The 25374-nt window shown below is 36.7% G+C and overlaps 3 protein-coding genes across 7 annotated transcripts in view; 1 reads left to right on the plus strand and 2 right to left on the minus strand.

Moving 5' to 3' along the window:
* TRAPPC13 (trafficking protein particle complex 13) overlaps window positions 1–11949 on the minus strand; it is a 51434-nt gene extending 39485 nt beyond the window's left edge. For all 4 annotated transcript variants that reach the window (XM_017537859.2, XM_017537858.2, XM_017537857.2 and 1 more), the window contains exons 1-4: window positions 11811–11949; window positions 2336–2404; window positions 1675–1774; window positions 181–265 (exon numbers count right to left, since the gene is read on the minus strand). In XM_017537859.2, coding sequence (XP_017393348.1) covers window positions 181–265; window positions 1675–1774; window positions 2336–2404; window positions 11811–11856 — 300 coding nt within the window. In that variant the 5' untranslated portion in view covers window positions 11857–11949. The remainder of the gene's footprint in view (window positions 1–180; window positions 266–1674; window positions 1775–2335; window positions 2405–11810) is intronic.
* SHLD3 (shieldin complex subunit 3) lies at window positions 6588–11934 on the minus strand. The gene is made up of 2 exons (XM_037741793.1): window positions 11811–11934; window positions 6588–7547 (listed from the first exon to the last, which is right to left on the minus strand). Exon 2 carries the CDS (start codon window positions 7425–7427, stop codon window positions 6675–6677), a length of 753 nt encoding a protein of 250 aa, XP_037597721.1. The 5' UTR covers window positions 7428–7547; window positions 11811–11934; the 3' UTR covers window positions 6588–6674.
* A 329-nt stretch (window positions 11950–12278) lies between the features above and the next one.
* TRIM23 (tripartite motif containing 23) overlaps window positions 12279–25374 on the plus strand; it is a 43464-nt gene continuing 30368 nt past the window's right edge. For both annotated transcript variants that reach the window (XM_017537866.2, XM_037741792.1), the window contains exons 1-5: window positions 12279–12709; window positions 18317–18479; window positions 22423–22544; window positions 23821–24099; window positions 24391–24573. In XM_017537866.2, the coding sequence (XP_017393355.1) occupies window positions 12629–12709; window positions 18317–18479; window positions 22423–22544; window positions 23821–24099; window positions 24391–24573 (828 nt within the window). In that variant the 5' untranslated portion in view covers window positions 12279–12628. The remainder of the gene's footprint in view (window positions 12710–18316; window positions 18480–22422; window positions 22545–23820; window positions 24100–24390; window positions 24574–25374) is intronic.

Genomic DNA, 25374 nt, shown 5'->3' on the forward strand with positions numbered 1-25374 from the left:
TTTTGTATTTTTAGTAGAGACGGGGTTTCACCATGTTGATCAGGATGGTCTCGATCTCTTGACCTCGTGATCCACCCGCCTCGGCCTCCCAAAGTGCTGGGATTACAGGCTTGAGCCACTGCACCCGGCAAGAAATTTTTTTAAAGAGTGAAATACATCCCAAGTAAGAACGTTACTTACTTTTACCAATATGTCTTTTACAACTTGATTGCTATCATTATGAACGCTGATATAACTGGAAAAGGTCTCTCCTAAAAATATATTCCTGTAAAATAAAATAAGTATTTAGGAAGAAATCCATTTAGGTTTCACAATAAATATTCTGTTTGAGAATCGCTAAGAACTTCAAATGGAGAAAAATTTACTAAAGAATAGAGATCTGGTAAAATATTGTTTCCACATTCCTTTGTTCACATTAGGTCACTCATTCATTACCTAGCGCAATTCAAAATATGAATGTAATCTACAAAATATGATGTATCTTGGCCTTTGATTACTGTACAAAATGCCAATCTCGATAGAGATAAGACTCACTGAATCACATCTATGCTAAAGTCTTAAGATTTGTATCTGAACAGTTTAGAAAAAGCCAAGTTTCCATTCTTGAAATAATTTATGCCCTGAGTCTAGAAGAGATCTCCTAAGTTACTGATATTGGGGTATTGTTACCAATTTATTTCCTAAGTTATTTGAATAAAAATCAGCAGTGGCTTTATTTTACATAGTTTTATACTTTTTACATGAACATATTTCACAGTTTTTCAAGACGCTAGTCAATGAGCACATTCTGTAAAACTATAAAAACAATCTGTAAAATTCCTTTTTTGTCTCAAATTCTGTGAGTTGCAAACAGAGTGGAACCAGGGGCTTTTACCTTATTAATCTAGAACAACAATAAAGCTAAGAATAACAGAAGAAATAAATTTAGAGTTCCTAATTAACTGAGAAGTCTGATAACTCATCTTGGGAGAGGACTATGAGGCCAAAAAAAAAAAAAAAAAGCTGCTTCTGAAAAAGACATTTCGATTAGTAGTTAAAAGAATTATGTAGCCATTCTTTTATCCTAGGAATTCTATTACCCTAGGAATAGAATAGAATTTTGTACAATTCTATTACCCTAGGAATCACTATTAACATTTTATTTTGGTATATATCTTTTTTTTATATATAGGAGAAAGCTATAATCACATAGTATGTTTTTTAATAATATTTTTGCCACTCAAATGTATCATGGGCTGGGTGCGTTGGCTCATGCCTATAATCCCAGCACTTTAGGAGGCAGAGGCGGGTGGATCACCAGAGGTCAGGAGTTCAAGATCAGCCTGGCTAACATGGTGAAACATGGTCTCTATTAAAAACACAAAATTAGTCAGGGCGGTGGCGTGTGCCTGTATCCCAACTACTCAGGAGGCTGAGGCAGGAGAACTGCTTGAACCCAGGAGGTGGAGGTTGCACTGAGCTGAGATAGTACCACTGCACTCCAGCCTGGTAACAGAGCAAGACCCCATTTCAAAAAAAAAAAAAAAAAAAAAAAAAAAAAAAAAAAAAAAAAAAAAAAAAAAAAAAAAAAAAAAGCAAATGTATCATAAAGTGTTTTCCCATCCCATAGCTCTTTTTGAAAACATAATTTATAATAGCTTTACAAGGTTTCTTATGTGAATATGTCATGCCTACCCAAAATTTTGTGGTAAAGTCAGCATTTCTCCCAACATTAAAACTTCTGCACCATTAACAGTTGAAGGATCATCTCTCATCAGCTGGTTAAAGAGATCACCTGAATGAAGAGAAAAACATAAAATTCCGACATCTACCTTTTAAATAACTTTTACTTATATAAAGAAATAGCCGAGAGAGACATTTTAAAAAACAACCTCTTGACAAAAATGAGATTTAAAAAGTCTAACTTCTAGATTTTAATACAACAAAAGCATGTCAAAAAATTCTGATCTCACAGGGAATGAACACTTTAGAAACAACGAAAAATGTACAAAATATACCATAGAAAGCCCCAATAATTCTAAATAAAAGGAATGCTAATACATATATTGATGCAACATTTGAGGATGAAGGCAATTTTAATAGCATTATGAATATGAATGTATCTTAAACTGTAAGTCTCATATTGCCATAGTATATAAACATAATGAGGACTTGCAGAGTACAAATAAGGCCTGTTACTCAGATGGCCACCTTTCACATGATACAAAAATAGGCAACAAAGAATCTAGCAAATGGTTAGTATAAAATTTACAAGGCTAGGCTTAGTCCAAGGTAACGCACCAATTCAGGTGTCAACTTTTTCCTAGGTATAGATAGAGGAAAGCATGTGCCATACCAGGTAAGTCTTTCTCTTCACAAGTTACTGGGATATTGGTGAATAAAGTAGGCTTAGTCAGCCGCATCACTGTGAAGTAAAAAAGTAAAACAAAACAAAACATTAATAATGCTTAGGGTTAATATTCTCAAGTCTAGTGTATGATATTCATCCATTTTATACTACCATAAAATATAATCTAAATACTTCCTGAATATAATACTATATACTTCCTAAGGTTATCACGCATCAGTGATTTATTAAAAATTTTAATGTTATAAAATAATTTTATACAAGAACCACTATTTACAACCTATGAATTATAAGAATTAAATGTAACTATAATATACATTCATTATAGAGAAAGGAAATTATTTTTAAAGCTTAAATAATATTAGGAACATAAGGCTTTAAAAAATTCCAAGTGACTTCACTGTAAACAGTATCAACAAAATATGAACACTCGAAACTCAGTAAGTGTTTTTTGTTTTTTTTTGAGACAGAGCCTTACTCTGTCACCAGGCTGGAGTGTAGTGGCCCGATCTCGGCTCACTGCTACCTTTGCCTCCCAGGTTCAAGAGATTCTCCTGCCTCAGGCTCCCAAATAGTTGGGATTACAGGAACGCACCACCATGCCTGATTTTTTTTTTTGTATTTTTAGTAGAGATGGGGTGTCACTATGTTGGCCAGGCTAGTCTCGAACTCCTGACCTCAAGTGATCTACCCACCTTGGCTTCCCAAAGTGCTGGTATTATAGGCATGAGTCACCACACCTGGCCAATTCTTTAAGTAATATTAATTCTGTGTGGAAATTATAAAAATGTAGGTTAACATATAGGTTTACATAATTCCAACCAAAACTAAGATTTATTTTTGGAACATGACAGAATGTATCTAAAGTTCACCTAGATAAACAAATAAATGAAAATAAGCTAAGGAAATTAATGGAGAAAAAAGAGGAAGACTTAAATTTACTACATATTATAACATATTTAAGTCCGTAGTCAACTAATTGGCTTATTAGTATAAGACCATACTGATATATTAGTTTTCCAAAACAAGATAGGACATAGTTAAAAAAAATTATTAGTAAAAGGATTATTCATTATAAGGTGCAAAGACAAATGGTTTGCTACCTGGAAAAATAAAATTTAATTTAAAAATTCAAAAAAAGCCACAGACAAGTAGAAAAAGTGAAATTATTTATTAAATGTAGTCTAATGAGGGTGGAATGCTCTACAGTTTAAAAAAAAAAAATCTTTTTCAGTTACTTTGAAAGACTGTCATCTGACCACATCAAAATTTAAAAAAACATAAAAAAAACTATAAAAACTTGTAAAACTTTTCAGAAAATAAATCACAGAGGGCTAGTTCATTATCAAAAGTATTCATTCAAATCAAAGCCAAAACACTAGAAAGACTATAGACCTACATGTTCAATTCAGAATATAAGTAGTATTCACTAGCATATATAAAAATGTACTACCCAACTACTAATTCACCAACTATGGTGTTTATATCAAATTTAGTGCCTTTTTCATTCTGGTTTCAGCTTAAATGTCATCTTTTTCAGAAAGAAAGTAACAGGTCATTCTGTTTCTCTCATGGTACTTTGTATTTATCATGCACTATATTTGTTTATAGCACTCCTTTCCAAACTCCATGAGGTCTAGGCTCTTATGTACTAAGTTCAGTTTTGTAGCATCCTTATCTGGTGTAGGTTTTGCTATTCAGATCTTTCCTGAATAAAATAATTAGCACTTTATGAAAGTCCCTAAGTAACTGGCATCATTTTGAAAGTGTAAGTTTTAGAAACTGAGGGCGATAACAACCTTGCTACATCAAGCAGCTGGCTTTTGAAATAGTCAACAAATGCTACCCTTAAAATTTCAGAAGTTACTTTGTATGGCTAACATTTACTAGTACCAGGTATTATGCTAAATATTTTACAAGACGAACACATTTAATTCTCATGAGTACTCTCTTAAGTTGGTACTACGTTAACCCCAATATACAGATAGGGCACTGACAATGCCTGCAGAAGGCAAATTGCATACGAAAGGATTATATTAGTAGATAAGTAGGAGAATCTAGATCTGAACCCCGGTGATTTCACTGTTCAAAAACAATTCTCTACAGTAATTATTAATTATAAGCCTGGAGCCATATGCCTGGACTGTCATGCCTTACCAGAAATATTCAAAGTAGGACCCTATTCCAGAGTATTAACCAATAATCTGGAATAGAGTCCTACTACAGATAAATATGGGGAGGTGTTTTCAACCTTCACTTTCATTTTTAACTATGAAAACAGATTAAAAGGTGCCCTGCAATTGATACAGAAGAGGCAGTTTCTCCCAATTTAAACATCTAAAATCACTTAAAAAATTTTTGAGACACGGTCTCACTTTGTTACTCAGGTTGGAGTAGGATCATGACTGACTGCAGCTTTCACACCCTGAGCTCAAGTGATCCTCCTGCCTCAGACCCACCACTTATCCCTGCCCACCAAGAGGCTGGGAATACTGTCCCATGCTACAGTGCCTGGTTAATTTTTGTGGTTTTTGTAGAGATGGGGTTTTACCATGTTGCCTAGGCTGGTAAGTTCACTGTTAGTACCAGCTGGTGTTTTCTATTTCTTTCCCATTATTTTTTTCATTTCATTAGAAAACAAATCTCAATAAAGAGAAAATAGAGTCTCAAGGGAATCCTAAGACACTCTTTTTTTTTTTTTTTTTAGTGTCCTTGAGTTCACCCAAACGTTTAGCCAACATTTTTGCTTATCATAGGTTCAAATTTCCATTACAAGCAAAAGTCCTGTAAAGCTTAATTTTTCATGATTCCTGTGGTTTAACAGGGGATGAGATGGGGGGAGGGGGTAAAAAACAATCCTTCATTAAAAATAAAACGATCCCAATTTAGTATGAAAAGCAACTGTTTTCTTCATAATTTCAGATTATGGCCTTTGCAGCAACATGAATGGAACTGGAGGCCTTTATCCTAAGCCAATTTACGCAGGAACAGAAAATCAAATACCACATATTCTCACTTATAAGTGGAAGATAAACAATAAGCATATATGGGCACAAAGAAGAGTAACAATAGACACTGAGACCTATTTGAGGGTGGAAGGTGGCAGGGGGGTGAGGACTAAAAAAAAATACCTAGTGGTTATTATGCTTATTACCTGGGTAACAAAACTATTTGTACACCAAACCCCTGTGGCACACAATTTAACCTCTGTAAATTTTTCTTTCCAACTTTCATTTTAGGTACATATGACAAATCTGTACCTAAAATAAAAGTTGGAAAGAAAAAAAAAAGTGGACTTTTAAACAACCTCAGCCATCTCAGGCTATGAAGGGCACATTTACCATGCATTGTCAAGCTCCTACCATGATAGGCACTGTGCTTCAAGGTAATATTGTCTATATACCTAGTAAGTGCTGTCTTATTTTTCTTAGGGAGCTGGTGTGTTTAATAGTAGTAATGACATGTAAGCTGCAAGAGGGCAGGGTCCATGTCTGTCTCCTTCCTTAGTATATCCTAACACCTAGTGCAAGGTAGGCATTTAAATATGTTAAACAAATACAAGCTTATATGCTTATATAACGCTTTTATTGTTTTAATCCCTTTGAGTATTTTTATGAGGTGATATGTAAATCCAATTATAAGATTATGCTTATGGGGAATCTAAAATGACTTCAATAATCAGTCAAGTAATAATTAGCACTATCATTAATATTGAATTATCTGTATCAGAAGAAATAGACAATAACTTGACCCCTATTCAACATTTGATGCTTTCCTTCAAAACACATTATAGCCTTAAAGATACCTTACAGTATTAGGTGAAGTATACATTTTGTATCTTTGTTTGAAAACAACCCATCAATTGCTATTACATATCTTTGGAAACATTATTATGAATCTAGGCTGGTCTCCCGATCTGAACTACATTCATGTCACATAAATAGCATTTCAAAGAGAATTGTTTTTAATTTTTTTTTAATTACATTTGAGGTGAGTAAAGAAAAATACAGTAAAATTAGATTTTAGAGATTCACCAGAATCCAAACTAAACAACTTACTTCATAAGGCTAATTCAATCACAGTTTGTAACAAAACAAAAGGAACAGAACATTTTTACCTTCAAATTCAGTGTAAACAATAATTTATCACATTTAAAAGAAGGCTGCTAATAAGTAGAACTCAGAAATTTCTTGACTTAATTGACAAACTTAGGCATTCTAAAAAGTCATTAAAAATTTTAAAAAGCCTGTGAAATTTATTTCATCTATTTCTATCCATATTCACTTCATTCAGAATATTATTCCTTGTTGACAATCAGCGGAGTTCATTACATACTAAAAATAACACCATATTTATGCACAGATAAATTAATTTTTCCAGTAAGAGCTAATCTTCCTTTAAGAAGACTTCCCACATATTCACAATACATAATATCACAGAATATCCATATTTGGCCTAGATGTCTCTGAATTGTAGCATTACAAGATGGAAGTTCATTGTGTCTAATAATTTGATTGAGTTTTGTCCAAATGTCTTCCAGAGTTTGGCTGTTACAAATAGTGTCTTCTATTGTCCATCTTGCTCTATAAAGTGAGTGTAAATTTAGCGCCTTTAGACTATCTTGCAATTTTTTAGACACAGGATAAACGTTTTTAGTACAATTATTGCTGGGAAGGGAAATACTCCAAGATCTCCTGTTGTGCTGTTTTCCCTTTTCTGATTGTTTATCCACATTTCCAGAATTAGTCTGTTCCTTCAGTGTGTGTGACCAGATTAAATGCTGCTGTTTCAAACAAGGTTGAAACTCCAATAGATCTACTGTGCAATCATAACTGTGTGATTTAGCATTATGTTCTGAAATGGCCAAGTACTGTTTCACATCTTCAGCTGCCTCTCCAGAAATCACAGGTGGTGATCTTTTAGGTCTGAGTGGAAGCTTGGACCCATCATATGGAAACCAAGGTATAAATCTTGATAGTGGATGAACAGGAAAGTCTTGAATTGCCTTTTCTGCAATTTTTGGCAGTTGTGTGGGATCACTCTCATATGGTCGATAATGTAATATTACTTCTGTAGTCATTCTGTAGTAATCCAGTTACTCTTAGTGATGAGAAAATTTCTTAGCTGAACTCCTCAGAGCTAGAATGTTAATTTATTATTACAAGATTGTCTCTCTTGCCAAATCAGAGGGAAACAGGACCTAAAGTGGAAGTATTGCAAACAATAAGATATGGTAGGGATACCCTGCCTACAAATAGGCGGGGAGAAAAGGAAAAACAAAAACCAAAAACCAATCCCAATGTAGTAGTTTACCAAAGTGCTATTGGTAAATGTGAATGTAATCTACAAACCTGAAAACTCTTTCTCTTACCAAAATAAAGACTCTGAATTAGATACCCTATAAAATTACTTCCAGCCTAAAAATGCTAGTAGTCAATGTGTTTAACTTAACAGATCTAAAGGGCTTGGAAGTATGAATATTAATATATTAAGTATTAATAGTCTTAGAACTATAGCAGAAACAAAGAGTAAATGAATGATTATTACAATATTGTTTTCCTATGAAAATAATTAACAAAAAATGTAATATTTGAAAATTGAGGACAATGAAATCACTGTAAATTCTACTCCAACATGGTGAAATCCCATCTCTACTTAAAAAAAAAAAAAAAATTAGCTGGGCAAGGTGGTGCATGCCTGTAGTCCCAGCTACTAGGAAGGCTGAGGCAGAATAGTTTGAACATGAGAGCCAGAGGTTGCAGTGAGCTGAAATTGTACCACTGCACTCCAGTCTGGGCAACAGAGCAAGACTTCATCTCAAAGAAAAAAAAAATTCTAATCTGTTTGGAAGAAAATTAATCATTTTACACTTGAAAATTATATGGATTTGCCGGGTGCAATGGCTCACACCTGTAATCCCAGCACTTTGGGAGCCTGAGGTGGGCGGATCACCTGAGGTCAGGAGTTCAAGACCAGTTTGACCAACATGGTGAAACCCCATTTCCTAAAGATAAAAAAATCTAGCTGGGTGTGGTGGTGCATGCCTGTAATCCCAGATACTCAGGAGGCTGAGGCAAAAGAATCACTTGAACCAGGGTGGTGGAGGTTGCACTGAGCTGAGATCATGCCATTACACTCCAGCCTGGGTGACGGGGCAAGACTCCGTTTCAACAACAACAAATTATATGGATTCCACCAAACAAATATATAGATAGAATATTTGATGATATCATCTTATTCTCTGTAGTAAAAACTAAAACCATAAGTATGGTTTAACTTTGCATTTTAACCAGGCCAAGAACCAGTTTTGTGATGCTGTCTTCTCCACATAATCCAGGCAATTAAGCAATATGGAGACCCTAATACCATGGCTTTTGTATTCCAATTTGGAGGAGAACAAGAAGTCTAGACTCTTATTTTTTTCTCTTAGACCACAGAAGTCCTCAAGTTAATAAATTCCAGCATATGGTACATAGGGTCAAGAATGGAGCCTTCCAATATCTGCAAGTTAGGCTTCCTAACCAGGTCCAAAGTTGTAAAGGCGACAGAACAGGCTTTTTCACATCCTAACAACTGCAGAAAAAAATGAGTTGAATCCCTTCTCCCCCAAAATCATTAGAGAATTACTTGATGAGGGTTCTCCCATTGCTAGGATAACCATGAGTATGGACTCCTGTCATGATGTCACAATAGAATCACTGTCTGACTCTGAAGAGTCAGAAGAAGTAACTAATTCTATGATTCTTTTTACTTACTGTTACTGTCCACTAACAGATGTGACAACTCTCAAATTCATAAATGTGATCTTTAACATCCATAATTTTAAATATGGATCTAAATGTTATCACGTATTCCTTCAAGAATTAATAATGCACTGTTTTTCTTCTGTTCCTTATACTTTCACATTGTAAAATGTGAAATGGCATTGAAAAATTCTCTCATCTGAACTCAATCAGTGTTATACTCAAGACACAATTTTTTTATTTTGAGACAGTCTTGCTGTGTCACCCAAGCTGGAGTGCAGTGATACGATCTCTGCTCATGGCAACTTTCACCTCCCAGGCTCAAGTGATTCTTGTGCCTCAGCCTTCTGAGCAGCTAGGACCACTGGTGTGCACCACATTGCTGGCTAATATTGGTATTTTCAGTAGAGATGGGGTTTCGCCATGTTGGCCAGGCTGGTCTCAAACTCCTGATCTCAAGTGATCAGCCACCTCGCCCAACGAAGAATAATAAGACATTATCTTTTTATTTATTTTTTTGAGACGGAGTTTTTGCTCTGTTGCTCTGGCTGGAGTGCAACTGCATAATCTCAGCTCACTGCTGCCTCTGCCTCCCACGTTCAAGCGATTCTCCTGCCTCAGCGTCCCGTGTAGCTGAGAATACAGGTATGCGCCACCACCCCAGGCTGATTTTGTATTTTTAGTAGAGATGGGGTTTCTCCATGTTGGTAATCCTGGTTTCGAACTCCCCACCTCACGTGATCTGCCCACCTCAGCCTCCCAAGTGCTGGAATTACAGGCGTGAGCCACCGCTCCTGGCACAAGATATTATCTTTTAACATTTTACATATAAAAATATAAAGTGAACTTAAATGACCCCTTAAATTGATACATTTGGTATCCAACACCAGTAAATTGAGAAGTGTGAAAATCCTTGATTAGCTAGAACACTGGGTTAACTAGAAGATGGTATAAAAGAGGTTTAATAAAGTTGAAACTATCAGTGAATTTTAAAACATTTGCCCGTTTAGGTTGCCTTTTTTTTTTGAGATAGAGTCTCACTCTGTCACCCAGACTGGAGTGCAGTGGGGCAATCTCAGCTCACTGCAGCCTCTGTCTCCCACGTTCAACCAATTCTCCTGCCTCAGTTTCCTGAGTAGCTGGGATTACAGGTGTCGGCCACCACCCTTGGCTAAGTTTTGTATTTTTAGTAGAGACACGTTTTCACCATGTTAGCCAGGCTGGTCTCAAACTCCTTACCTCAAGTGATCTGCCCACCTTGGCCTCCAAAAGTGCTGGGATTGCAGGTGTGAGCCACCGCACCTGGCGTAGGCTGCTTAAATATTCCTTCCTAGGTATCCTCTGTTTTGGAAAACAGAGAATAACAGAAAACTAAAAACTCTCAGTGGCAGTCTCTGTTTCACTGGTATTTAACTTTTTAATAGCTTCTAATTTGGACAAATCACCTTGTAGCTAATAGAACTGCTCAAAATTCCCATCAACGTAATTGGTGGAGGAATTATCTCTGACAATGCTGTTTCATTCATTAGGAGGCAACATGGACTCTTGAAAAGAGGCAGGTCTTATGTTGAAATACTGCCTCAATCACTTACTAGCTATGTGATCTTGGAAAAGTTGCTTCAGCTATAAGAATTAATATTTACTCCACATACTTGAAATGAGATTGAGAGATAATGAACATGCTTTTCTTCTTTTCCCTCTTCTCCACGAGTAACAATCCATTTTAGTCTAGATCATTTGCTCAGGTTAAGCTTACAGATCCCATCACTGTATCAGTTAAAATTACAAAGGTCCACAGTAAGAGATAGTTTTGCTAACTAAGGCATCATTACATGATTCTATGTTACAAATACGACTGATGAGCTTCTAGAATGTCTGATGACTACCTCATAATGGGAAGGCTAAGGCATCTCTCAAAATGGATGCCATAAGTGCAACTGAATTGAATCCAAATGTTTATTGAGAATTTATTTTCTCAGCTCATTCAAGCCATATATTAGAGCATACAAGAAACAAAAAGTGCATTTGTTGTAGTAAAAAACAAAATAAAACTGAAAAGATTTCAAATAAAAGGTTTTCAGAAAATAATAGGCATTAAAAAAAAAAAACCTGTCTTGTTTTTTTCCTAAATAATGATCTAATTAAATCATCAAACTTACTCAAAATGGCTGTGTACAAAAAATGAAAGTTGACATTACATCTCGGACATGTTTCCCACATACAGTGCTTTGAAGTAAACTGCAGTTTGTTTTTAATAACTCTAAGTTATATGTTGTATTACTATGCATTGTTAAATTCTTGGCACTATTGCCATGCAATACTAATTTTACAGAGGAAGCTGAAACCTGTTAACTTAGTGCCACATGAAGAGACAAGAGACAGAAGGAAAAAGCTCTTAGGTGCCCGCTGTAGTTCACCCTAGTTCACAGAGATCTCCAAGGTAGGGGCGGGACGTTAGCTTCTGCGGCTAAAATCTGGTGATTGAAGTAGCACAGATCAGAAAGAATGATTTACAAGCTATCTATTTCATTCTATAAAGGGGCTCTTAAACCTAAAAAGCATCCAGGCGAAATCGCTTCCTTCCGCTTGGTGCCAAGGGACAGAGCAGGAGGGCAAGCACTGACAGTGTTTAAGAAGGACGAGGCCTACATGGCAAAGGCTTGGAGAAATAACGAAGGGAAGAAAACAGAAAAAGGGGACTCAGATGCGCAAAAGTTTACCTTTCAGCGCCAGCAGGTGCTCCTGTTTAGGGGGATTCACTTCCATTTTGACCGGCACTTTTGACCCACGGCCTACGGGGGCTGGACAGGTTCAAGTTGGCCCGGAAGAAAACGGAAAACCTCGCGTTGGGGAAGACCAAGAGTCAAACGCACACTCAACTTCTCTCTGGTGGTGGTACCTTAAATTCTCTTACTATGTCCTTTACAGACTGGCTTCTTTTCACCAAATCCATCTCTTTTATCTTAGAAACCTATCCTATACATAAAATACTTTGTTTTCTTTCTGCAGTCACACATCGCGACTTCAGGAACCCACCCCTCGGCAACAATACGCGGCCTCCCAAAAGCTAACGTTACCGGCGTAAAAAAAAAAAAAAAAAAAAAAAAAAAAAAAAGGGGGGGAAGGCGGGGATTTGTGTTTTTGCAAAAAATTTTGTTGCAGGCAGGGACACCTGCAACACCCCCACCCCAAGTTTACAGCTTGACTGGTTTACGATTCGAGAGGAGAAATCATTACAGGAGCGGGAGTTTCACCCCAGAACTTTAATTGTTTTATCTCTCCTTTTTTTTTTTTTTAACCTTTTTCCAGCAGTTGCAGACTACGTAATGAAAAATAACAAAGTGCCCATGCGCAAGGTTGTGCAACGAAGCACCCCACGACTGCCGGCAGGCGGTGTTAACAGTCGGCTAAGCGGCGCCCAGAGTCCTACTGCGCCTGTGCACCGGTGGCGTGCGCAGAGGCCTCTGGGTAGGTGGCTCAACCCCGCCTCTCAGTTGAGGATTCTGAGGGCTGCATCTGTGGCTACGCTCCAACGAGGATGGCTACCCTGGTTGTAAACAAGCTTGGAGCGGGAGTAGACAGTGGCCGGCAGGGCAGCCGGGGGACAGCTGTAGTGAAGGTGAGGTACTTTACGTGCTCTGTTCTCCACCATCGGCCTACCTTCGGTTCATCCTGGAGACCAGGCGGCATCGCCGTGGCCCAGGCTTCGATGGGTGGGATGCGCGATTTCTGGGCCCCTTTTGGTTTTACAAGTCTTGTCCTCTCCTCTGCGACCTTTTTCTCCGACGGCTTGAAATTGCCTGGTCTTCTGCTCATGACATGTCATCATCGCGACATTTGCGAAAAGGAGCTTGCGGGCCAGTGTCAGTGACCTAGACAGGTCTTTCTCCAGTTTCTCTGCTTCTAGTTAAACTCAATAGGCATTAATTAGCTTAGTATTATAAATTGAGCCGTCATCATTGTAACGTACTACGTTAGGTGTTTTAGTTCGTTAATATCAACGTACTGTATGAAGTAGATTTAATTCCTATTTTATAGAGAGGAAACCCAGGTTTGGGTTAATACAGTGTATGACAGAGCCCAGAGTTGACGAGCTCTAAAGTCTGTGCTTTTCGCTATTGTACTACGTCTGTAATCAGACATCCATTATTGGTTGAGCTGCCCTCTCCCCTCTTAGCAGTACAGTCTGTTAACACTTTTCAGAAGTCTGCAACATCATAGCTGGGCATTAACGATCGAATTTATGAATTTCCTTAGGCTTGAAGTTTGAGATTCTACCATGTATACATGCTCCAAAATGAATTTACTGAAAAATCAATGGCACTCCTTTTTCCCTTCCATTGTGTGCATGGAAAGATCTGGAGGGGAGAACTGATCTCATTGGTTTATAGAGTAACCTTCAGGAGCATCTCTAATCTGAGAGATTGATAATTCTCATTCCTAGCTACATAGTAAGATCACTGAGGATTTTTAATACACTACTGATGCAGTCCTTCTCCAGTTCTGATGAGGTTGACATCAGTATGTTTTAGGAATTCCCTGAAGTTTTTTAAATGTGCAACCAGGGTTAAGAACTACTGAACAAGATACTATCTGAAGTTTTTTTAACATCTTGAAAAATAGACGCCTATGATTATTCAGTTAATAGTATTCAGTTGGTTTTATATAAGAGCAAATGAGACATTTCTTCCCACAATTTAGTATCAGTCAATATTGGTGGTTGTTGATTCAGATGACCTTTATGTACTAATGAAGTTATTCTGCAGGTATCTGCTATCCAAAGGAGCCCTCATTATTAGGCATATTGTGTGATTGAGATTTTATTTATTGAATTGTGCTTTTGCTAAGTAGAGAATACTTGCAGAGTACTTTGTGAATTAACTTGAAGTTTTATTTCATAATTGGAATGAGTATCATTGCAGTATCTATTTTTTGTTACCCTGTTTGCCTTACAGTCTCAAAAGTGTACCAAGGCCTGATGTAACTCCAGTTTGTTACAAAACAGAATTTGATACATTAGAGTCTCACCTTGTTCGTTTTCATCTTAACATGTAAAATGTTCCTGAATTGTGCAATAAAATAGTCCTTTTTGACAAAATCTTCATGCTATAATTTGTCATAGGTATAGTGGTATAAATTAAAAACTCATTGTCATTTTTATAGATAAAAGCGAGAAGTATTTATTGGAAGGTAAAAGTTGAAGTATATAATGCTCATACTCTGTAAAATGGCCTTTTGCTTGTGAACAAGTTGATAATGACATGGTTTTTATCATTAGGGAAAACAGTGACATAAAAATCTGATATTGTGGCTGGACACGGTGGCACACACCTTTAAAGCACAAAGTGCCTGGGAAACAATTTGGGAGACCGAAGTGGGCAGATCACCTGAGGTCAGGAGTTCGAGACCAGCCTGGCCAGCATGGTGAAACCTTGTCTCTACTAATAATACAAACAGTAGCTGGGCACTGTGGCACGCGCCTGTTAATCCCAGCTACTCAGGAGGTTGAGGCAGGAGAATCACTTGAATCCGGGAGGCGGAGGTTGTGGTGAGCTGAGATCATGCCACTGCACTCCAGCCTGGGCGACAGAGCAAGACTCCATCTGAAAAATTAAAAAGTACAAAATCGGATATTATGAAATAACTGACATTTAAAAATGTATCACGGAAAGTTTCTTTTGCTTAGTGAGTCTCCTTAGGCCTTTTAAAATTTAGTCTGGGGCTGGGCACAGCGGCTCACACTTTTAATCTCAGCACTTTGGGATGCCGAGGTGGGAAGATTGCTTGAGCCCTGTAGTTTAAGACCAGCCTGGGCAACATAGTGAGACCTTACCTCTACAAATAGTAATTAAAAAAAATTAGCCAGATGTGGTGCCTCATGCCTGTGGTACCAGCTACTTGGGAGTCTGAGGCAGGAAGATTGCCTGAGCTCAGGAGGTCAAAGCTCCATTGAACTATGCTCAGACCACTATACTCCAGCCTGACTGACAGAGTGAAACTCTTTCTCAAAATAATAATAATAAATAACAATCTGATCACAGTTTGATTTACATGTAATAAGTTTGAAGCTTTCTTTTGGCATTTTGTGAAGTGTAAAATTAGGACTTTTTGCTATTAGCCACAATTCCTATTTATAGATACTGAGGAAATAATTTATTGCTGTATTATTTACCAAATCGATGCATAATAGTCTAGTAACTTTAGTTTTGGACCTGTGTTTAGCTTGCTAATCAATGAAATTTTATTAGTGCTTTTTGAAAAATATGGTAACAGCATAAGGAAGTCCCTTTAAATCTTGTATAGTGATGGGATCAGAAATACGATTTAAACGAACTAAATAAAATTTTAATATGGTTCTTTGGACTTTATTGTCATAAACAAATTTAATGTATTATAGTATAATAGCATTTATTAAATGTTGCATTTATTTTATATCAAATTCCATTGTGAATTTTTTTTTCTATATTTAATTGAAATTTTTGTTTTGAGGCAGGTTCTCACTCTGTCACCCAGGTGGGAGTGCAGTGGCACGATCATGGCTCATAGCAACCTTGATCTCCTGGGTTCAAGAGATCCCCCCACCTCAGCTTTTGATCTTTTATAGAGACACATTGTCTCACTGTGTTGCCCAGGCTGGTCTTGAACTCCTGGCCTCGAGCAGTCTTCTTGCCTTGGTGTCCCAAAGTGCTGTGATTACAGGGGTGAGCTACAGTGCCAGGCCTAAATGAATTTGATAATGTGAAACTTTTCCCTTTTAAAAAAACGGAGGATAAATTGAAGTATGTCTCCCTATATATAATGATAGAGTTATATACGAGTAGCTGTTCTCCAGCTGTGTCACTTTCTCATGGGGAACCAATGTTCCAGTGTTACTGGTATCCTATATATCCTTCCAGGAAGACGGTACACTTATACAACAATATAAAAAAAAATTGCTCTTTCCCTGCCTTTATGCAAAAATGAATATATTCTATTTATCATTTTTCTTTTTGTTTTTGTCATAGGAAATCATTTTGTGTATACATGAAAAACTTCATCTTTCTTGCTAGCCTATATAGTTTTATAGTATTATGAATGTACCATAATTTATTTTCCAAGCTGATAATTGATGTATATTAACTTTGTTTCCAATTTTTTGCTAATGCAAATGGTGTTTTAAGGAATAACAGACAGATTTTGTCACACATGTCTAATATGCTTGTAGGATAAATTCCTGCAACTGGAATTACTGAATTATTTAAACTTTTAGTAAGTATTGACAAGTTGCCCTCCATAGAAGCAATATTGCTCAATGAACATTTCACAGTAATCAGTAACATATGAGTGTCTGCTTTCCCACACCTTCACAACGAAGTGTTACCAGCATTTTTTATCTAATCTGAAAAAAAGTATTTTGATGTAGCTTTAGTTTGCATTTTTTTTCTTTATTTTCTTTGAGACTGAGTTTCACTGTCACCCAGGCTGGAGTGCAGTGGCACCATCTTGGCTCACTGCAACCTCTGCCTCCCAGGTTCAAGTGATTAGCCTGCCTCAGCCTTCTGAGTAAACAGATTAGCTGGGCACCTCGCCACCATGCCCAGCTAATTTTTTTTTGTGTGTGTGTATTTTTAGTTGAGATGGGGTTTCACCTTGTTGGCCAGACTGATCTCGAACTTGGCCAGGCTGGTCTCAAACTCCTGATCTCAGATGATCCACCCACCTTGGCCTCCCGAAGTGTTGGGATTACAAGTGTGAGCCAATGTACCCGGCCTTAATTTGCATTTTTCTTATTAGTTAGATTGAACATCTTTCATGTAAATAATTTTCATCTTTTCTGTGAACAACGTTACGTTTCTTATTTTTATTTATTTTTCTTTTCCAAAAGCCTTATTTACATTGAAGGACTAAATTTAAATTTCTTTTGAACCATAATAAGATGAAGGCAATTCTGAGTTATCACTTTATTTATGGTGAAAAATATTTGCATCTCATGCACTAAGTCCAAGTTAATTGCAGAGTTAGGTTTAAAATCATAGTAGATTTTTAGTCTGATTTCTGCCTTAGGTTTAATTGCTTTTAAATTATTTTGCTGGACTTTATGTAAGCAGTAGGTTCTTGGTATTTGAAATACCCTGTTCCTGAGGGTTCTTTGGTCCAACAGGGAAAAACAGGCCTAAAAACTGGTAAAGGTATTAAAGTGTTTTGGATGTTACGGTAGATGCTTATACAGAGTGGGGCCCCAGGGACAAGTGTAGTTCTTTCCTCAGCGTTAGCATGAAGAGACATGAAACAGTTTGTCATGTTCTGAGAACTACAGGCTGTTAGATATAGTTGGAGCACAGGGTCAGAAGAGCATGGCAGTGAAGCAATAGGAGAAGGACCAGATTGTAGCAGGTCTTGAATGTCAGACCCAAGAGTTTGAGATATGATTGATAGTACAGTGTAGGTATTTTTAAAAAATTAACAAAAATGGAAACACTACAAATATACTTAGAAATAAGTGCTGAAAATGCTTTATTGGTATAAATACAGTGTGGACTATTTATAAAACATAAACTTACGGACTTGAGAATCAGAATGTGCTGATAAATAGCCTTTCTTTTGACTGACTGTGTAGCCTTGTGCAAGTCATGTGCCTGTAACTAGAACTAGATAAACTAGTTTCTAATTCAGAGCTATATTTATTGATAGAGAACAGGAATTGAAATTTAAGTTTAAGGTGATTGCTTCTTTGCCTTTATATTGTTTGATGTAATTAGATACTAGAAGATACTTGAAAGTTACTTGTAGTCTTAACAAGTTCTTTATCATTTACAAGGGTAATTGTTATCTCAGTACATATTTTAGATTATTTTGTTGAAATTAAAGTTTATTTTGTTGAGATTAATGATTGGTTAGGTAGTTGCAGAGAAATTGCTTAAGAACCCACTTTCAGTAGAATTATATATTGTTTGTACAGATTCAGATGTAATGAGTCAATCATAACTTTCAAAAGATAATGAAAATGTTAATTTACAGCATCTTTGCCTCAAACAGTATTTCAAAGATATTTCATTATAATTTTGGCAGGGTCTGTCAGATGGAATGACTTAAAAATGATTTAAGATTTTACAACCTACATAGTTTTTTTTTCATGGAAGAATAAAGTAACAATGTTAATTCAATATATTAGGTCAGTTTTACATACTTAAAATATGTATGCTTTTAAAATTGTTTGAAGAGCACATCCTTCCTTTTCAAATATTAGGTGCTAGAGTGTGGAGTTTGTGAAGACGTCTTTTCTTTGCAAGGAGACAAAGTTCCTCGACTTTTGCTTTGTGGCCATACAGTCTGTCATGACTGTCTCACTCGCCTGCCTCTTCATGGAAGAGCAATCCGTTGCCCATTTGATCGACAAGCAACAGACCTAGGTAGGAAAATTATTTGTATGGATTTAAGATAGAAAATTGTTCATGTAATGCAAATGTCGTAGAAAACAATTTCCTTCCACTTGGTTTTTAAAATGATAAAATTCCCAGGAAGTTTCAGAAAGCCTGAGTCTCTGTTAAGATTAATAATCTTCAAGCTATAAACTATCTCACTCTTAGTAATTTTATTTTCTGAGATGTTTATATTCAATACTTACATGTAAAGAGCTTTACGACACCTAAGAAAAACCTGCTACCCTGATTCAACGAAATAAGAATATGCATCAGAGTGAATCATTTGCCTGAAACCATTAACCCAATAAAACAATATTTTCTTTACAAATAAATAAGCCAATAATGAAAATACAGATAAGTCATTAGAGTCTCAGAATGTTTTTATTTACTAATATCAAAGACAGAAGTGTTTGTAGCTTGTGATCGTTACTCTTTATTTTCTGTTAAAATGAGTTTGAAGGGTTTGCGGATTTTTTATGTGTGTAGTTTTCTGAATACTTTTAAAACTTTCTATGTATATTTCAAAGTAAGTTATTTTCAGGTACCAGATTTGGAAATAATAATATTTACTAACATTTGAACAATTATTTTACAAATATAAGTTCTGTGAGTTTATTCTTTTTGATAAGGGAGTTTTCTCCAAAAGAGTTTAAGGTTGCCATTTTTTTTTCAGGTCAGTTGCACTTTTAAGACTGTTTTAATGTATTCATACTATTTTTCAAGGAGAACACATTCAAAATAATTTATCCACCAAAAAAAGGAAGCAAGAGTACCTATAATTTTAGTCTGGAAGACTTTAAAATGCTAAGAAACATGGTTTAAAAATATTTTCCGGGGAAAGAAAAGGATTTTCAAGGTTTCGATGATCTTGGATGTTTATAAATAGTATGTCTATTTGCCTGACAACTAATATAGAACAATGATAGCATTATTATAGGTAATAGTAACTTACCAGTAGCCAAGAAATGATAGGGATTGGGAAAGTCTCTGTACTTTTATTTGGTCTTTTATTTTGTAAGATATGCATATATCATACTATTTCTTTACATAAAACTATACTTAGGCCAGGCGTGATGGCTCACACCTGTAATCCAGCACTTTGTGAGGCTGAGGAGGGTGGATCACCTGAGGTCAGGAGTTTGAAGCCAGCCTGGCCAACATGACAACACCCCATGTCTTCTAAAAATATAAAAATTAGCTGGGCCTGATGGTGGGTGCCTGTAATCCCAGCTACCCGGGAGACTGAGGCAGGAGAATTGCTCGAACCTGGGAGGTGAAGTTTGCAGTGAGCTGAGATCCTGCCACTGTACTCCAGCCTGGGCGACAAGAGCAAAACTCCATCTCAAAAAAAACCCAAAAAACAAACAAACAAAAAACCTAAAAGAAATAGTAACGTTTTGCAAATGGAGGTTAGAGCCTTTCTTCTACCCTTTTTTTTTTTTTTTTTTTTTTTTTTAAAGCCGAGTATCACTCTGTCACCCGGGCTGGAGTGCCATGGTGCAGTCTTGGCTCACTCCACCTCTAGGGTTCAAGCGATTCTACTGCCTCAGCCTCCAGAGTAGCTGGAATTATAGGCATCTGCCATCACACCCAGCTAATTTTTATATTTTTAGTAGAGATGGGGTTTCACCATGTTGACCTGGCTGGTCTGGAACTCCTCACCTCAAGTGATCCACCCACCTCAGCCTCCTGAAGTGCTGGGATTACAGGTGTGAGCCACCACACCCAGCTCTTCTGTCTTTTTGAAGAGCACTTTACCTTCTCTACATTAATAACACAATGTGAGGAGTTACTATCCTTAATGTTTAACTACACTATAAATTTATGATAGGGAACTAGACTGAATACATCTATCCTCCTCTTTGACTTCTCTGAATTCTGAATCAGAATTCCTCTCTAGCCCAAGAAGAATATGAGTAATTTCTTAATACTCTTCAGCAATATTTCTGATTTTCTTCTGTTCATATGATGAAATTATGCTTCCTTGCCCTCTTACACATCACTGAGTGATGTTCATTGATCAGTGAAATTTGAGCAGAAGTGAGGTGTTAGCTTCCAGGTAGAAGTTGATAATAGAAGGTTTATGATTTTTGAAGTAAATTCTTTTTCCTGCTACAGTGAGGTGGTCCAGATGGTTGGAAGCTTGGTAACCTGTATCCCTGTCTGTGGTCAGTGGGGAACAGAGTCTGTCTTGTCTTCCCTAACCCCTGAGATGTTGCATGAGCAAAAAGGAAATCTTTGTTGTGTTAAGCCATTGAAATTGTAGAGTTGTTTTGACACTTAACAGAATTAAGTGATATATTAGGCACTACCTAGTAATGCTAGAAGTTTATTTGTATATATTCATTATGTAATGACTGGTTATTTAGAAAATTGTCAAGACTATATTTTTAAATGATCACTTGGTGTATGTCTTAACCTTTATGTAAGTAGAACTCAGCTTGTTTTAGAATATGTGTTAAAAATTAAGGAGAAAGCCTTTTGGGGGCAAGGCCGAGGGAGCAATTCTGGGTGGGGGGGACGCTGTATAATGGTACTTGGGAAAGGAGTCACAGAAGTCAAAGAGGAGGATAGATGTGTTCAGTCTGGTTTTTCTTTGCGAGAAGCATAACGTGGAATGGCTTTTTTTTTTTAAGGGCCAAGAGGAAGGAGAGCCCTGCAGGCAATGACTCATTTTATATGTTTATTCATTTAATGAATATGTTTTAGGTGGCAGCTATGTCAGATGGTATTTGTAGCATGGGAGTTTACCATAACAAATATTCCTTCTGCTGAAGGATCTGACTTTTATTCATAGACTCAGAAAGAGTGTGTATGTTGTCCAATGTAAAATGTATTTCTTAATGTAGGTTGCTGCAAAAAGTACTTGCAAATGCTTGTTTTAGTGTATATATAGTAAAAGTCAGTGACAAAATAGGACTTGTAAAATTAAATGATAGAAAAATCGGATGGGCACAGTGGCTCACACCTGTAATCCCAGCACTTTGGAGGGTGAGGCAGATGGATCACTTCAGGCCAGGCGTTTGAGACCAGCCCAGCCAGCATGGTAAACCCGGTCTCTACCAAAACATACAAAAAAAAATTAGCCAGGTGTGGTAGCACACACCTGTAGTCCCAACCACTTGGGAGGCTGAGCCATGAGAATCACATGAACCCGGGAGTTGGAGATTGCAGTGAGCTGAGATCGTGCCGCTGCACGCCAGCCTGGGCAACATGGCAAGACTCTGTCTCAAAAAAAAAAAAAAAAGTAAAGGCGATCTAAATAATTTACTTAAACTGGCCAAATATATATAACATGAAATTTGTCATTTTAACCATTTTTAAGTTTAGTGGCATTAAGTACATTCACATTGTTGTGCAGCCTTTACCATCGTAATTTTTTTATGTGTATTTAGATTTTTTTTTTTTTGAGACAGAGTCTTGCTCCCAGGTTGCAGTGCAGTGGTATGATCTTGGCTTATTGCAGCCTCTACCTCCCAGGTTTAAGCAATTCTCATGCTTCAGCCTCCTGATTGGCTGGGGTTACAGGCATCTGCCATCATACCTGGCTAATTTTTATAAAAAAGTGTAGACGGGGTTTCACCATGTTGACCTGGCTGGTCTTGAACTCCTGGCCTTAAGTGATCTGCCTGCCTCAGCCTCCCAAAGTGCTGGGATTACAGGCATGAACCGCTGCAACTGGACGAAAAATAATGAATTTTAAAGTGTGTTTCTACTTGAAAGGCTTAGGGATTCTTCTGTTTTTTAAAAGAGAGGATTTTAACAAAGCAATTATTTTAGTATTAAAAAATGGGGAAAATTTGATTTTTAAAAATTTAGACATAAATTACTGAACTATATGATTAGAAATTACTTTTGAGGTATGGGGTAAGATGGTTAATAGTCCATTTTGTTAGATTTAGTTTTTTGTTTTGTTTTGTTTTTATTCCAGGAGATTCAGGTGTCTGGGGATTGAAAAAAAATTTTGCCTTATTGGAGCTTTTGGAACGACTGCAGAATGGGCCTGTTGGTCAGTATGGAGCTGCAGAAGAATCCATTGGGATATCTGGAGAGGTATTGATTATACTTGGTGAAATATTTGTTATGAGCATGAATTTTTCTTTTATGTATGCCATTATTAGCACATATTACCTCATTTATTACTGCGCCCGGCCTTTTTTTTTTTTCTTAAATCAATGTTTTCTGCCATTATTTGCAATAGACTCACCTGTGGAGTATTAAAATGATCCACCTACCTCAGCCTCAGCTGACCCACCTGCCTGCCTCAGCCTTCTAAAGTGCTGGAATTATACAAATGAGCCACTGAGACTGGTCTTTTTTCTTTTCTTTTTTTTTTTTTTTTGTAAAATATATATAACATAAAATTTTTCATTTTAACCATTTTTTTCTTTTTTGAGATGGTGTCTGGCTCTGTCACCAGGCTGGAATGCAGTGGGGCGATCTCTGCTCACTGCAGTCTCTGCCTCCCCAGTTCAAGCCATTCTCCTGCCTCAGCCTCCTGAGTAGCTGGGACTACAGGCATGTGCCACCACGCCCAGCTAATTTTTGTGTTTTTAATAGAGACAGGGTTTCACTGTGTTGGCTAGGATGTTCTTGATCTCTTGACCTCGTGATCTGCCTGCCTCAGCCTCCCAAAGTGCTGGGATTACAGGTGTGAGCCACTGCACCTGGCCTATTTTTTTTTTATTTGCTTAAATCAGTGGTTTTCTGTCATGATTGTGCAATAGACTCACCTGTGGAGTATCACAATACATGGTGTATAATTAGAAAAATATGTACAAGTCTAGGCTTCATCCACAACCTGTTGAAATTAGAATTTCTCAGACTAGAATCCAGACAACTATGTTTTTAAAAGTTTATAGCTAATTCTGATACATAATCTCACATTATCTAAATAGCATTTGTACTTCTGTCCCTTCTATACATCATCATGACAACTGATATTTAAAGCTGTAGGGATATTTTTAATATCAGATTTTTTAGTCTTGAAAGAAGACTTTTGACTTCTCTGTGGTTTAGTATCTTGTGTAAAGTGATGGGATTTGGTGGAAGAGATCTTTGCACTGAATATAAATATGAGAATAGTTTTATTTTTGGCTTCAAATTCATAACATATATTGGTCAGTTATTCTTGGAAATAGCTGCTTACCTGTAGAGATGAATGCTTCTCGGATGAGTATTGATTGACCTTTGTGCTTCGTGGCCAGTATATTTTCATATATTAATGTTGGTCAGTTAAGCCAAAAAGATTATGGGATTCTATATTTTAAAATGTGTCATGTTATACTGATTGGGTTCAATTTTAAGGCATTAATTTTTTGTTTATCAGAGCATCATTCGTTGTGATGAAGATGAAGCTCACCTTGCATCTGTATATTGCACTGTGTGTGCAACTCATTTGTGCTCTGAGTGTTCTCAAGTTACTCATTCTACAAAGACATTAGCAAAGCACAGGCGAGTTCCTCTAGCTGATAAACCTCATGAGAAAACCATGTGCTCTCAGCACCAAGTGCATGCTATTGAGTTTGTTTGCTTGGAAGAAGGTTGTCAAACTAGCCCACTCATGTGCTGTGTCTGCAAAGAATATGGAAAACACCAAGGTCACAAGGTATGAATTTAATTATTAATAAATTGGATCACTGTAGCTACTTTACCTGCTCAATATTTGTTTTCTGATCTGGTTCTTTATGCTAAAAGTAGTGATTCAAGAGGAGTTAATTGATGAATGAATTGGGTTTGGTAGCATGAAAAGAGAGAAAAGTAAAAGTAAGTTAGCAATTTTCTGTGTTGTAAAAGTCACTTGTGGCTGATGCTCTTTGTATTAATAGGGATTTAAGTAGTTTTTATATTACTAGTCAATACTATGAGTTCTTTTCTGTAATTATGTTACATTTTATAGCATTCAGTATTGGAACCAGAAGCTAATCAGATCCGAGCATCAATTTTGGATATGGCTCACTGCATACGGACCTTCACAGAGGAAATCTCAGATTATTCCAGAAAATTAGTTGGAATTGTGCAGCACATTGAAGGAGGAGAACAAATCGTGGAAGATGGAATTGGAATGGCTCACACTGAACATGTATGGATTTTTTTTCTTCACTTTCTGATTCTTTTTCATATTTTCACTTTCTCCTATGTATTTAATGAGCAATTACAATTTGCCAGTATTGCACCAGTCATTAGAAAGTTTTTTGAAAGTCTCTGTCTTCAAGGAACTCTTACTTCATCATGGAAGAGAGATAGTTTTAAATGTGGAAAGTGTTTTAAGGAGGAGATGTACAGGGTGCTTTGGCATCACAAAACATGGGCAATGATTTATGGAGGTCAGAGAAACCTTCACAGAAGAAATTATGTTTAAACTGAGATTTGAAGAAATTGAGTTAGGGAGAAGAGCAGGATGGGGAATGAGTTGTCCAAGGAAGGGAAGCATATGTTAAAATGTTCAGAAGTGAGGATTGGACATATTATAGAGACTTGAAGCTCACTGTGATTAGAGCTTTGAGTATTGAGTGGGACATTACAAGAAAAGAGGATGTGGAGAGTTCACAGACAAATCATGCAGGATCTTGTCAGCTGTGTTAAAGAGTTCAGAATTTAGTTTAAGGACAGTGATGAGCCATTGAAGAATTGACATAGGAATGATGTAATCAGATTTTCCTTAAGAAAGGTTGCTCTTAAATATAGAAAATGAATTGGAGAAGTAACAAAATTGGAAGCAGGTAGACCTATTAGGATGTTAAAATTTTCTAGTTAAAATTCTAGAGATTTTTATGGCCTATAAAAATGGCCATAAAAGATTTTTATGGCCTATATACTGTAGTTATGCAGTGTATACAAGTAGATGGATTTTAGATTTTTAAAGAAGTAGAATAGGTAGATC

The sequence above is a fragment of the Cebus imitator genome, unplaced genomic scaffold, assembly GCF_001604975.1.
Source record: "Cebus imitator isolate Cc_AM_T3 unplaced genomic scaffold, Cebus_imitator-1.0 Scaffold107, whole genome shotgun sequence".
Classification (NCBI taxonomy): Eukaryota; Metazoa; Chordata; class Mammalia; order Primates; family Cebidae; genus Cebus; species Cebus imitator.

What these genes read in the sequence shown, in the direction of transcription:
- SHLD3 (XM_037741793.1), bottom strand. Translation starts at nt 7,427, where the DNA reads ATGACTACAGAAGTAATATTACATTATCGACCATATGAGAGTGATCCC.